We start from the raw sequence: 15,500 nt of genomic DNA on the forward strand, positions 1-15,500 counted from the left end.
CACTTTGTCCTACTACCGGTCACTTTTTGATGACGTTTGTTGCCTTAACTTTTTATAAGTGGCTTGGGGTTTTTTTTGGTTTTTTTTGTTTTTTTTTTTTTTTTTTTTTAATATTAGTTCTGAAATGTTACAGATGAGTTATAGTAGAGCAGAGCTACTTCTAGTCTGTTCAGAACTGTGTATGTAAGTGCTTGCTGGCCAGACTCTGCTCATGTAGGATTCTGTAGTATCATTTGCTTTAATGGAGCCTTATTATTTTACACTGACAAAGAACTCGTCCCACAGTAGCCCTGTCTTCAGTACTTTTTGTTTTCTGCTACTTTCTTGAATGAATGTGTTCATTAACAAGAAAAAATGTTACAGCCAGAGAGGGTTGGTAAAACAGCCTCTCTTCGGGGCCCTTGCAAGAAAACAATGAGAAAGCACAGATGGCTCTGAAAGCATGAGAGAAAAGCTGTGAAAAAAAGCAAGACTCCAGTGAGGGGAAAAAAAGTGCTGCAAGAAGTAGTCAGCCACATGATGGAAAAAGTATTAAAGATACCTGCGTAGCTCTCAAGTTAGCCATGTGAATCAAAGCAAAAGATCTTATCAAAAATATTCTCAAACTAACAAATTCCCTGTAGTATTCAAGACTGAATCATTTATTGTGACACCAAAGTATTGTGCCAAATTTCCTCAAAGCAGTGGAAAAGGCCTTGCACTTTTGCCAGCATTAAATTGTGTCTTTGGAAGATACTCCTCTGGAAGCTAGTGACTCCTAAGTAAAAAATCTTAATGGTTTAATCTTTTTTCTTCCCTCTTAGTGCTGCTTACCTTCTCAGCAGCCCCAAAGCAGGAGAGTGTAGGAATGGATCAGGTCAAACATCTGTCTCTGCCAGCATCCATCCTCAGCACTGACCACAGCACATGCTTGGGGCAGGGTATGAAAGCAGAACGAGCAGGTAGTCATGGTTCCTCAGTGCACTTTCAACCTCCAAGCACTTTCCAAATAGCAGTAGCTCAAGTTCTCTACACTACAGACTGACAGCAGCTTTTTAACATTGAAAGTGGTTCACAGAGTACAGTGCAAAGACACACATATTTGTTTAGGTATTGCACATAATAATCTCCCAGACAAAGCTATGGGCATTTCCTTTGATAGCTTCAAACACCATTTTGCAAAAAACGACTTAATCATCTGCTTCTCTACAATGTCAAAATAATAAAAACTGACTCAAGAAGAAGAACAGAAGAACCTATAAGATACCTACTTCAAAATAGTGACCTAAGGCATCTTCCTCTCTCTCAGGAAGCGTCAGGAAAATAGTTACATAAAGTATCTAAGAGGTCAACAAATTCAGGAGTTTGACACTTCAGAAGAGAAAATGAAAGACATTTTTCACGTTTTCTTACACAGCTTTTTAATTTTTTATTTTTTAATTTTGCTGAACTATTTTTCTCCGTCCTTACACCTGCCAAAACTGATGATTTTAATTTTGAGTTGTAATGTAATGGGCTCAAATCTGGTCCCACTGCTGTTGGTTTAAGACCCACCTTTTCCTTCTCCCTTAATTATTTGGATGTAAATAAGAGCAGAATTAGATCCAAAGCGACTTTGGATGTGGGTGAGGGAAGATCAATGTGTTTTTAAAAAATAGCAATGAACGGAGCCATCATTATCTTGCAATGAAGTAACAAATCAATTGATCCTCCTGTAGGTGATGGACGGCAGGTGCCACAAAAGCCACCCAGGGGCACCACTCGTGGTCCCCCCCAGTTAGTGATCCCCCCACCCCCACCTTACCCTCCTCCTGGCAGTGACATTGTGGATCCAACAGTGGGTTACAGAGAAGCAGATGTTACAGCACCAACAGAGCTGGTACCTAAACGTATGTTCGAAAATATATGTATTTGCATTTCCATCCTTCTGATGATTACTCTCAGGGGTAGCTTTTCCAGACTTTCCTCTCTGCTCTTTAGACATTCATTGCTGTTTTTCCCCCTTTCTCCCACCTGCTGTCTTTCAAAATGCCCAATGCAGTGTAACTAATTAATATAAAGTAAACAAAACATTTGGTTGGAGAGAGTTTTGCACGTGGTACCTGCTGATTGTACAGAAGCATTTTAAAATAACCATCAAGCTTTGTTGCTTTGTTCAACTGAAAAAAAAGAAAAAATACCTGTTGTCTTGCATTAATTCCCCAAGTTTGTTTTTCTGTACTAACAATTTCTTTGTCTCCCCAGAGACAAGTTCCTTTGAGAGTCAGTGGGTCTATCAGTCTAGGTTGAAAACTACAGTGTATTCCTCTAGAAAATTCCTCTAGGAGCTGTGTATTGTTAAAGGCCTTCCTGTCCTAATGGGTACATCTTTCTTGGCATCTCTGGGTAGTCCTTTGTGTGCTCTTCACCTTGGGGCATAGCAGCTGTCAGATAAAGAAGTACAATATTTTTCACAGCCCCATGTACTTGTGAAAAGCATGTTTTCATGCTGCTTTTTCATGCTTATCCATTGACTGCCTTTAAATCTTTGTACACAATCCAAGTCTTTGATCATGTATTATGTTCCCTGTGGGCTTGCCCTGCACACCCATGTAGAGCCAGTAAAAGCAGCAAAGCTCTGCACGTTATGACATCTCATGGATGCACTTCCTTTGAAGACTAGGAGGGTGTCTCTTAGCCATGGGATAGAGAAATGTCTCAATTAGCTACCATTTTGACAGAAGGTCTCTTTCCAGGACCTTATCTTTACCAAAAGTGCTCTGCAGGTTGCAGTTACTCTGATACATTAATGTGGGTGTGCTTGCTGTTGGTTACCACGTAAATCTAAAGCACTATTTTTCAAATCTGTGCTGAGGAAATACAAATTGATAAGTTTTATTGGAGCTAAGGATGGAAATTAAGGATATAATACCAACAGAAGACCTGAATCTTATTGAGGATTAACCCTAAGACATTTTTGCCAGCTTATGCACAGAAATAATATAATACTTAAAATCTTATTTTTGTTCTAGATACCATCAGCTTGCCTACAATGTTTTCTTTATTAAAAATCCATTGTGGCCTTCTTTGCATTAATATTTCTGCTTCATTTGAGTTTCTATCACTGTTATTTTGCAATGCTTTCCTGATCTACCTTGCTGATCAAATACCCTTTAATCAATGCAGCCCTGATGTAATCAGCAAGATCGTTTGCTCTTAAACAACACAGTATCTCAGCCAAAAGGATTTGATTAAGCTTGTACATAGAAACATAACATGAGTTTTTATTGTCCTCAATTTATGGAGAGCAAGAGCTTAGTAAGTACTTATTTTAGACTTAAAGCATCACTGTTGGAGAGGGACAAGTTTTAGCTCTGTAATTATGCTTTGTCCTACCTAGATAAAGATAAGTGTGTAGATTTACACAAGAGAAGCCTGTGTAGATGTACCCATGAGAGACAGCAGCACGTAGGACAGATGCTAATTACATTGCCTAATGCCATTCTGAGAGGTGCTTAGAGACTGTAGTGATTGAGCTGTGCAAGAACATTTTGCAACAATGGGTTTTATTGCCTGAGAATGCCTCAAGCAGTGCAAATAAGATTTGGGCGGTAGATTCAAAGAACAGCAAAATTTTCAATCTTCCTAACTCTAACCTCAGTAAATGTGTTTTCTTATAGAATAAGGTGGGGAGGAGGATAAACTGCTGATGCTAGCTGTTGATAAAAAACATGTTTTTTCTGAAATCACTCTCAAAACAGCTTTCTCTGATAACGTTGTGGTCTTCCTTTGCTGGTGGGTGATTGTCAACAGCAGTATGTCTTCCACAAGAGAAAATTCCCATTTAGAAGTGAAAATTTTGTGATCATGTGCAGTTTAAATTCTCACTCCTTATGATCTTCCACCATCTGTGAAGGACTGTCCTTCCTTCCTTCCTTCCTTCCTTCCTTCCTTCCTTCCTTCCTTCCTTCCTTCCTTCCTTCCTTCCTTCCTTCCTTCCTTCCTTCCATCCTTCCTTCCATCCTTCCCAGCAAACACACAGTTGTCTCTTTGTGCTCTGGGAGACACAGGTCGAGGGATTTTTGTTTCATAGAGAGTGGTGGCAATCACTGTTCATTGAGTTTTCCAAATTTAGGTGGAGTGTAAGTAATTCATGATATGGTCTTTAGTAAGGTACTTGAGCTTTTCTGTATCAAATGGTAAGAACCTCTTCCACAAACAAGGCTACAAAAGTTCCTCGCAGTTTTTGCTCTAAAATATTTTTTATTCTAATTACATGACATTTTCTCTAACGTTTGGTCTGGTGGAACCTTAGCTGCATGTTGTGTGCATGTTTAAATTGATGTGTTTATGGGATCCTTTCTCCTTCCTTATCTTACTAATCCGATTGTTCATGGCCTGATTCTGAGATTGACTGTGCTTTGGGAGTGCAGAGATGGAGATTGTTGCATGGTGTTTGGTTATGCCACTTGCATGTGAAGTTCCAAATGTGTGAGTTGAGGTAAGCTCTGTAGATTACATGCATGCTACTGGTTGATCAATAAAACCAGGTTAGTTCTAAGGTACTACAAGAACAGAAAAGAGTCTTGTCCGTTTATCTAATTTTTAATTTTTTCATTATGTCACTGATATATGAACAGGTAATACAAGGCCAGTTGACAAAGGCAATGACAGTTTCACAAACAGTTCCATTCTGTTTCTTTAGTCACCTTAGATATATATCTAGTCTTTCACAGGACTAGATTCTAAGAGTTGGGTTTTGTTAGCTTGAAGCAAAAATGGGTAGAAATACAGAGGAACCTTCACTGTCTCACATGTGGCTTTAAATCAACTGAGGGCTGCTGTGCAGGCAGTTTTGCTGGCTTGTCATGGTACACTGCTTCCTGAGGCATGTGTCAAGTGACCCAGCCTTTTCTTTCTCAGAGGTGGTCTTTAAAGCAAGAACACCTGCAGGTGTGGCTTAGGAGGTTTTTATTGCCATCACCACTCTTACTCATTCAGGCATTCTGAGACTAAAGAATGAAGTTGAATCTCCAGTATCATCTATCTTGCTCCTTCTGGAGGATTAAAATTCAGGCCAAGTAAAACAGAATTATTCAGTATAGACATACTGCATATCAGTAAGTATTGTGCTGTTAGGATTGAGTTAGCTTATACATGAACCCAGGGAGTTAGTCTCAGAGCATCTGTGGAATTCCAAATTTTAAGATGTGCCCATGTTCCTACACCTCCTTTGGGCATCTAATTCTTTAATGTTGCTGAGCATGCTAGCCATTATACTGACTGACCTACACAATACTTTTAATTTTATTATTTTACTCTTTTCCCCCAACAGTTTACTGTTGTGCATCATTCCCTTCATACTCCAAGCGTGTCTGACAGACCTTGCCTCTTCCTATGACCTTCATACTTCTGAACCTCCTGTTGCCTCTGCTACCCTGATTCTTCTGTTGCCTTCCTTCCTTCCCAGCTGATTAAAAAACAAAAACAAAAACAAAAAACCCACCTTTTTTTGACTGAGATTTTGGCTTCTTTTCTTTTTAAACTTGCACATTCTCTTTAATTACTATTGATTATTTTTGGCTGTGGTTCATACTCATTTGTGAGTTGTATGCTTCAGAAAAAAATGGTGTGTTATATAAATCTATATATCAGCCTCAGAAAGATTATCTGTCGTTCTTATCCAAAAGATTCTCCTTATTTTGAGCCATAGTTTGATTTCATTTGATGTTGCAGAAGAATGTGTTCTTGGAATAGGCTGTCTCACTTTCCATGTTGTTTAAAGTTTTAATGAAAAGTTTCTAAAAACTTTTTTTTTTGTTTTTTTCTTTCTGTTACTCTAGGTATAAAATTTTATATTCTCTATTTGTTCTACTTTCCTTTTACTGCATCTATTTTGTTCCTTTGGAACAAATCTAGAACTGGGCATGGCCTAGTTAAGTTGAAGTGCAAGATTCTTTCTGTATCTTGTCTATCAATCAAGCTGTCAAAAAAAAAAAAAAAAAAAAGGAGCAGGAAGATCTGTTGCATCTATAAGGGGCTTAAAAGGAATACCAAGAACCAATACCAAATGCACTGATTCATATTCTTTACTTCTGCTTTCATCCTGATGCTTAATATGAGTAACTTTATCTTGATGCTGGAGACATGCTGTGCAAATCAAGGTGTGTGTTCTATTTCTGTAACAAAAGATGCAAACGCTGTTTGCTCAAGATGCATCTCGTTCCACAAGTCTCCTTTTTGCACTTGTACTAGGAACAGTCAGTGAGTTCTAATTAAGTATCATGTATAGGTTTGTGCTTGGCAAAAACTGCTTTGTGCTAAAGGAAGTTCTTCATGAGAACGGCCCATAAGACATGGATTTTTAATAATCCTGAACTACAAACACAGGCTTTATGAGTTGTAATGTAATGGTGCACACACCCAGAACTACTCTGACCTCACATGTACTGTGCTTTAAGACATTCATGTTATTTAAATGAGTGACTTGCAATACATAACTCTCATTTAAATGATGAAAAATTATTGTTTTACCCTCAAGCAAATAATCATGTTAATCTTGACTCCTTTCCAGGTAGGCAAAATGGAGAATAAGAAAGCAAAGCATTCCTACAGATAATATGAAATATGACTAAAATGGAGTTTGACAGTCTTTAATACAAATATGACATGTAGTTAGTAAGTTTTAAGTGATTCTTTAGAAAGTATACTTAGTACCCTAAGGGTCTTCTAATAAAAGTGGAGTGGATTTGAACTCTCTGAGCTGCCAGGTACTTTGTAATATCTTCTTAAGACAAGACAATGGTTTAATTGTGAGTCTTCACTCAAAAAAAAAAAAAAAAGTAGGTGTTCACAATGTGAAGATTAAGAACCTAATTTACCCATTCTCATTACTCTGTTCTAAGCCTATTTGTAACTCCACAGTTATATGGCCCATGGAGTTCAAGCTAGTGTGAAAATAATGAAGTGGTGAAACAAAGTGTTTCATATTGAGTGCAAAGTACTGTGTATTGTCAAAGCAGTTTTTTCCATTGGCACCATTTTCACTGAAAGGTGGCACAAGTTTTCGATAAAACCACATTTTTAGTGAAAATATCTCCTTTCTTTAGAATCATACAGCTATGACCCCTCTCCACATAGCTGACATGTTTCCTACAAATAGCAGTCTCTTTTCAGGTAGCCTCCTCATGATCTTAAAAACTGTAGGTGACATCTCAAAAAGTTCATTATTTACACTTAATTTACCTTTAATTAAAATGCAAAATTTACCTCTAGAATATGATCTGGACAATAAAGAGATTTTGTGAAATTCCTAGGTTTACTTTAAAGACCAGTTTAAGCTAACCAGCTCTGCCTTTCAGGATTTAAAAAGGCTCATTGCTTATATTCACTCATATTCTTTTATTATGATTTCATAAGTTACAGATACAGATACACTCTTAAAGAGGACTTTAAAGAATATAAAGATTTCTTTGCTTTACAAGAAATCATCCTAATTACAAGAAATTATACTGTGACATTAGCATAGTTTGAAACCCTCCAGTACTGTACATGGTGTAAAAAAAACCTTTCAGTGATACTCATTAAATCCAAATTTGTTGAGTGGAATTGCACAGATACTCTGTCTCAGAACTGTTTATTCATAATAGGGTGTGTGCACTGAGGGGTTTAAGCAAAGCATGATTGCAGGACTGGGAACTCACTGAAAGTTGGGTTCCTGAGCTCCAGCTCAGCCCTGAGGTACTGCTGGGGAATTCTTGTTTGTTGCAAGCTTCAGCTCAGGATTTGTAATAGCTCCCCAACCTGGCTTCTGAAAGAGAATGAGTTTTTCTGTCATTTTAATAACAGGAAGGAGTATCAGTTCAGGTCTCTTTGATGGAGTCTTTGGTCTGCAGTGATATGAAAGGATACTGGCTTGGTTTTATTCCTTTTATTCTAACCTTAGAGAGACATTGGAAGTGTAGTGAGAATGGCATGGAGAAGTTAGTTACAAATTGACCACTACAATAAATTTTTCACCAAAATGCTATTGCCAGAGTTAGTAAGACACACATTTAATATACTCAGGATTTATCTGCACTACCAAACTGCCTTGTTCAAATGCTGTCCTTCATGTTAAGATATCTGGGGTGAAAATCAAATAAGCAATCAAAAAAAAAAAAAAAAAAGGTGGAGAATATCATTGAACCCTTTCTGGAGAACACATAAATGCCTAGATAACTTATAAATCAAAACAAATTCCTATCTTACAACTCCCATGTCAGTGGCATTCAGTGCTTTTAGAGAATAAGGACAGAGGTATAATTTATGATTAAACCTATTCCAATGAATGTTCTCAACCCATACGAAATCCAGTGAATTAAAACCAGATTAAGCTTCTTGGTGTACGAGATTTTACTGAAATCCTTTTGTATGTTGACCAGCAGAGGGAGCCGGTGTTGTCCCAGATTCACAGTCGGAGAGCAAGGAAAAGTAATGCAAAAGTGAATTTCAAACTGATGGGTCCCACATTTACGCAAAGTTTTTCAGGTTTTAGTTTTTGGAATAGTTTTGGGTTTTTCTGTAGCTAAAAATAAAAGATAATTTTGTTTCTAGATTTTTTTAAAAATCAATTTCATCGCAAATAAGAAAATGAAGATAAAATTGTATTTTCAGGTAATGCCACTGTGATGGCATCTTCCAGATGCAAGCTCAAATTTTTGCTGTAAGCTTTCTCAAAGTATGGTGGCATACTGGGTTGGCTATTATATTGCATAGATATTCCCTTGTATCCATAGCAGCTGTGTCCAAAGTGTGGTAATTAGTGCATATGGCTGGAATATGTCCTTAAAATATGTGTAAGTGCATAGGAGTAGGTCAGGTCTAGAGCCAGTATAAAAAGACCGTGTTCTGCTTGGTGGATCTTGTCGGCTTGAGTCTTAGAATTTTAAAATCATGACTAGATCAGTTTAGTATCCATCGTCTTCCACAGACAAATTATTTTATTACTAGCAATTCAGTCACTTAGAGACTAAAATCTCTGATTTTCAAAGCATCCTTAAATTTATTTTCTACATGTAATACTTTTGAGTTTTTTTCCTTACAGTTGTAATCTTTGAGGATCTAAATGGATGTTGTCTTTCTCACAGGGAAGATAGATTTTTTTTTTTTTTTGTCTATTCTAGTGGCAAGGCTGTAGAGTAATATTAAACTTTGAACTCATTCCATTTTTATCTTCAGAAAATGTGTTACTGGTCTAGCACTGAAAATTATTCTGGACAGGTAAAATACAGAGAAAAATATTCTAAATGTATGAATGGAAAAATGAAATATTTCTCTCCTGTTGTTTTTCAACTGGAATTATTTAAAGTTGTCTGTGGTATCTACACTGCTCCAGTAAGTGCCAAGGGAGAAGGACTGGTAGAGAAATCATCCAGTTCGAATTGTATGATGAGCTGCAAAGACTTATGATGGGTTTGTCTATTAAACATATGGCCATCCAATCTATCATATGCTCCTCATCTGTCCCTTTATTCTGCTTTTTTAAAGTAAACTCAGTGGTCATGATTCTCATACCCTCATCATTTATGTTTACAGCCAGTTTAAGCATTCTTTATTGTTCTGTCCCAGTGTAAAAGTGCTTCTTTTTGAGAGCTGGGCTGTTTGTGTGTATGTATAACAGCAGTTCTGTCTTCTGAGCTTGGCTTCCAGTCACTACCATGAGTCCCAATATATATTTAGTACATGCAGTAGGCACCATTTAACGTTCCATACAAAAATACATGTTATTTTAGAAGACAGAATGAAACTTATTCCATCCCTCGAAAATTACAGCCATGTTGTTTTTTGATGTCATTGTAAAACTATGGACTCCCCCCTCAAGGACAGCGAAACAAAATTTCTGTCTCTGTTTACACTTCTTATTCATAAGCTTCTGCTATAGCAGCTCTGTGGCTAGAGGAGTCTGCTGTTAAAATTCATAAGAAGTTGACAAAACAAAAAGTGACATAATTAATTCTTTGTTCATCCAGAAGAGCTTACGGGTAATAAATGCTGATTTTTACTGAGTGGATAAGGGGAAAGGTGATCTTGTATATTTACCTGCAAGAATCCCCTGCTTTTTTATTGCATGTTCTTGTGTAGTGCTCTGGCACCATTTACTAGTGGTAAATGACTGTTGAAAGCATCAAGTCCAAAGAAAGAATGAATGACTCTAGAAGCTGGCAACATGCTGAATAGGTATCAACTACTGAGTCCTTTATATTCATTGAATGTATCTTGAACATGAAAGATTTTTTTCTTTTTCTGTTCACTTTTAATAAGAAAATAGTATATTTGGGTCCCCAGATCTGCTTCATTTTCTCGTGCCTTGAGAAAGTTCTAAGGAAGGAGGCTGAGCCCTGGGTACAAACACAGGTTGGAAAGTGGGGGCAATTTCCTATTCTCTTACATTCCCCTACACTGTGCTGCCTGCCTGTGTTGGAAATAAAATTTGTGATTTTGCAGACTTTGAGCCAGAAGTCAGACTGTAAGGGAGCACAATCAATTTTGAATAATTGAAGAAAATATTTTCAGTTTACATAAGTATGGGACTGGACCATGAATCAAATAGTCTTTCTAGACACATTTCCTGGTATTTAGATTTTTAACTGGCTACTTAACTATTTCATGTAGTGTGGAATAAACCAGAGCTTCCCTTTTCCCATCCTGTCTAAATGTGAAGACATTTCTTGTCTCCTCTTAATTGCCTTGCAAACCAGCTTTGCAATCCAAATGGTCTGTGGATAAACTGTGAATGTTTCTGCCAAACCAAATTCACTGTTGTCCTCTTCCTTCACGAAAAGAAGAGCAGTTTTGACTACAGGAGCTGTACCTTTAATAACTGAGTGGCATCTTAGACATACTCTGCTGCCCTTGAATGGTGGAATGTGAGGAAGTCATCACAGCCATACACATAGAGAAATTTATTATTCTTCAGTCACAAGTGGGGCTAAACATCTGTGTTCAACCAAATACGTGCATGTGGTGCAAGTGTGTGTGTGAGCACTTTCATCCTGGGTGTGAATTTGAAGTTATGCCAGGTTTACACATAAGGTATGGGCCAAATCACACTGGAAGGTTGGTGCTTTAAGTGGCATTTATAGTGCAAGATCCTACTGATTCAAATGCAGACAGTGCTCATGGAGCTGCAGTAAAAAAAACTGCTGGGAATTTTTCTCTGTCCAGGTAGGTGATGATTCTAATACCAAAGTGCTTTTCCATCCTTAGAGATGCTCATACTCAGCTTTTCCTATTACCACTTCTAAGTCAGTAAACACTGACTAAAATGCCTTGACTACTTTCTTCTGAGAACTTGAGAATTCTGGCCATGCACATTCACTTCTGGGTTTTTGGGCATGAGGGAGCAAAAGGCTGAGAGCAGAGACTGCTTCTCTTGTGTCAGCTCCTTTTGTGGATTCCATAATTGGTCCCTGGCATGGATAAAATAATTACTTTCTAACCTATACCATAAGCAAAGGTGGGGTGTAATGGAGGACAAAGACCTAAAACAAAAGAAGATGGAGGAAAGAACAAAACAGGAGGACTGTGACAGACAAATACAATTTTTTCTTTTAAGAATATAGTGATTAAAAGGTGAAAATAAAGTTGTAAATATATGGTGCCCACCCATAAACAGTGAAAGACTGGTAGGGGATTATCTGCTTACTTGTTACAGCAAACAAAACAGCTAATTTTTCCACTTCAAGCATCTAATAAAACCTACTATTGTTTTCTGATTTTTAAAACATGTAGGTAAGCATTTTTCTTTTCTATTCCATGCTTGCTTTTTTTTCTCAAATTTTTTCACTTGACAAGAAGGTAAAAAACTAAAAGGAAAATATTTTTACGGTTTGTAAAAGCATAAAACTTAATGAGGAAATAGTTTCAACATTTTTTTCTAAACTATGTGGAAACATGCAAGAAAACTATTTTTAAGGTGCGTCTATGGATGAAACAGCCAAGATTTGAATGAATACACTTCTTAAAACATAAGAATTATGATAAATTATATACAAATTATAAAGACTGTAAGAAAAAATAATTACTGGCTTTAAGTTCAAGATAAGAGCTTTGTTTGCTTAACTTTCACCATAAGAGATGGGGCATTTTGGAAGGCAAACAAACTCTTACAGACTTGTTCTCCAGAAAGCCTCACAGTGGACTGCCAAGGACTGTAGAAGGGCCACCCAATATAACTCCCTAGTGTTGTTGGAAGTAGATGACACTTTGGGATCTACTGTGTGAATGCATTGGTATTTTGGTTTTGTTCTAAAACCCTTTTTGGGTACTACCGGTCTCAGACATGTTAAATCAATGCTTAGGAGTGACACATGTTTTTTTTTTGCCAAGTGGAACTTATGCCATTTTTCTCGCAAAAATAAGAAATTTCTTTTTTTTTTTTTTATTTCCCAAAATAAATTCTATCCCAATTAAATACAATTTATGTAAATATTTTATGGATTACAGTTTAAATCTGTAATTTTTCACTTCTAAAACCCTTCTCTGCTTACCTTCAGAGAATTAGAACAATATGCTGATTAACTGGCTAGTGAGTTAAAGAAACTTAGAGGTTTAAGTGTCCAAGTTTCCAAATGAAAACATTTAGGTAAAAAAAAAAAAATAATTATACATATACTGTAATTTGCTTGTTTGCTCCACTCCCTTGTGGACATGCCCAGCTTCCTCTGTACCTGGCAGCTTTCCTGTTCTGTATTCATCATGCTAATCAATGGAATTCAGATGTTCCTGAAATAAAACCATTTGTCTTCAGTCTCCTCTCACAAAAGACACAGACTGTACTAGAAAGTCTTTTCTTCACTGTCAGAGTACATTAAATACATGCCACTGTTCATAATACGAGGCTTTGGCAATGTATCGATTGCTTTCTTTTACACAAAAAATCCTTGCACAGGGAAACTCCTTGTGGTTTTTTCCACAGACTTAAATTAGTGCCTGTGAGAAAATTAGCAGGCTGAAAGCAATTGAGACAGAAGTCTTTAAACTTTCATGCTGTAATGGGAAGAGTAATAACAAACCACCAGCTTGATTCTGTGCTGGTTTGATAGGGGCCACTCTAAGGTGAGTGGAGAGTTTTATACCACCATGCTGAAATTATGAGCAATCAGGAGAATTAAGGTAATGTTTGAGCATTACTGTACAAACTGTACTGTACAAAGTGCAGCAGTGGCCAGTCACACCTGCTAAAAAATTTTCCAAACACACTTCTTGGGTGATGGTTTTAGGAAAAAAAATTAACTGGTTTTTGGAGTTTAAAAGAGAAGGTGCCTTTTTTGTTTTAATAGTCTTTTTGATTTTTTAAATTAGGGATACAAACAGGAAAGAGAGAGGATAATAATGAATAAAAAGGGGAAAAACAGATGGGGATTAAAATCCCAGGAACTTGAAGTTCTTGCTTTCCAAAACAAAAAAAAGATTTGAGAATTCCTCTTTTCTTTTTTTCTTCTTTGTTTTCTTATTTTCTTTCCCCAGACCCCCTCAAGTAATTCCTTAAGCATTTCTTTTGAACTTCTGTATTAGTGACTGAGTTCTCTGATATCTGAACCCCATTTCACTTGGGGTTGAAGTGTTGCTTTTGTTCATAGCATCCTTCCCTCAAGTATCCTGGGTAGATCATGGAAAATGAGCTTTTATGTCAACACGTATATGAAGAAAGTCTCTGCGCTCTTCTACCTCTTTATTAAACTTTTGTAACTGAACTCAGTCTGTTATCCTTCCTGACTCATTCAGGTGGCCAGTTTAAAAGTTACTGGAGGGTTTCATAAACAAGCTTAAAACTGACAATAGGGTGACGACCTCAGCCTGATTTTAGGAGGATCTGAAGCTAAAAAGAAAGAAACTCAAAGGCATTTCCAAATTTCCCCCTTTTATGCTGATCCTATTTAAGCCCATTAACTCAGGTGAAAAATTCCCCAAACTAGCTTGCCTGTTTTGAGGGTATGATCACAGCAAACCTTCAAATTCTAGAAATGGCCCTGCTCCAGCAAAGCACTTAAGCATGCTTAATCAGGTGCCCCATTATACAGCATGCACATTATTATTGAATGAACTGTGTAAATGAAAGCCTTAAAATGCTTCACATGAATAAAAATGCAGACAAATTTTCCCTGTGGGGATTCATCCCATGCAGGAGATATCTGCAGCTTTGCATTTTAATCAGTGAACGGTCTGATCCTGCTGCTGTTGAAGTCAGGGGCAGAACCTAACTGCTGCAGTGGAAGCAGAATCTGATACTAACAGCATGTAATATGAAAGAGGAAATTTTTTTCCAAGTGGGTGTTCAGATGGTGACCCATTTCTTGCATCAGGCTATTGTTCACCAGAGCACCAGAGATGGCACTGCCATTAACATTTTACTATCCTCAAATCAGTACAAGGCGTAACATCCAGTTACTGCTCTTGCATGTTTGCATTTCTTCAAGTTAATAGGGAAAGAGAGCCCCAGGGCAAAGCATGATTGATGAGATAATTGACTTCACACAAGGACTGTGGAAGAGCAGGCCAAATTCAGCTCTGACTTAAGTATTTCTATCTCTGCTTGTTTCTGAAATAATCTGATGTAGTCCATCTGCTGCCAAAGAGGAGTGGTGGCATGAGAGCAGTGCTCTTCTGTGAGAACTTTGTTCTCTGCTCGTCCAGAATTCCCCTTCTCACCAGGCTTCCAGGGAGGGCTTCAGTGTGCACTGCTGGAAAAGAGAACTCCATAGTTAGTGTGTGGAGGTCATAGTATCAAAGAACCATGAAATGGTTTGGATTGGAAGGGACCTTAAAGTTTATATATAGCCTAACACCCCTGCTATGGGCAGGGATACATTCCATTAGACCAGGTTGCTCAAAGCCTCATCCAACCTGACATTGAATGCTTCCAGGGATGGGGCATTCTCTGGACAACCTGTTGCAACATCAAAATGAAGAATTTCTTCCCAATGTCTAATCTAAACCCATCCTTTTCCAATTTAAAGTCATTCCCCTTTGTCCTATCACTACATGCCCTTGTTAAAAATCCCTCTTCAGCTCTCTGGTAAGGCCCCTTTTCAAGGAGCTGGAAGGTGCCATGAGGTGTGCCCAGAGCCTTCTCTGCTCCAGGCTGAGCAAATGCAGCTCTTTCAGCCTGGAGACATGCTCTGATCATCTTCATGGCCCTCTGGACTCACACTACCTCCCTGCCTTTGATGCTTGTCCCATGCTGTGGTTGCTTGGCCCTGTCTGTGTCACTGAAAAAGAAGTCTGTCTTTTGTATAATTCCATAGAACCCCTTGCCCTTGTGGGCCTCTGCAGCATGTGTGTGCCTGTTTCCTGCCAGTTTAGATGCAGGGGTGTCTGGAGGTGTTGTAGGTGGAGATTGTTATTGGCATGTACTCTCCTGGCCTCACTGCTCTTGGGTTGCCCTCGTCTCAGCACGAGTGTCTGGTCTTCAAAGGGTTTAGGGAACGTCCTTTGGAAATGGTGCAGTGCCTTGCAGAGGGTATCACACAAGAACTTCAGGGAAGTACTGTGTGTGCTCC

At 37.9% G+C, this 15,500-nt stretch overlaps 1 protein-coding gene across 15 annotated transcripts in view; it reads left to right on the forward strand.

Annotated features, from left to right (window-relative positions):
* Positions 1-15,500, forward strand: part of COBL (cordon-bleu WH2 repeat protein) — a 155,747-nt gene that overhangs the window by 105,305 nt on the left and 34,942 nt on the right. For 9 of the 15 annotated variants that reach the window (XM_056483122.1, XM_056483123.1, XM_056483127.1 and 6 more), the window contains one exon: positions 1,698-1,868. The exons of 3 other annotated variants lie outside the window; for them this stretch is intronic. In XM_056483122.1, the coding sequence (XP_056339097.1) occupies positions 1,698-1,868 (171 nt within the window). Of the gene's footprint in view, positions 1-1,697; positions 1,869-5,293; positions 8,503-15,500 lie in introns of those variants that run through there. 3 more of the 15 variants (XM_056483134.1, XM_056483136.1, XM_056483137.1) reach the window with 3 other exon arrangements.

The sequence above is a fragment of the Oenanthe melanoleuca genome, chromosome 2 (assembly GCF_029582105.1).
Source record: "Oenanthe melanoleuca isolate GR-GAL-2019-014 chromosome 2, OMel1.0, whole genome shotgun sequence".
Lineage (NCBI taxonomy): Eukaryota > Metazoa > Chordata > Aves > Passeriformes > Muscicapidae > Oenanthe > Oenanthe melanoleuca.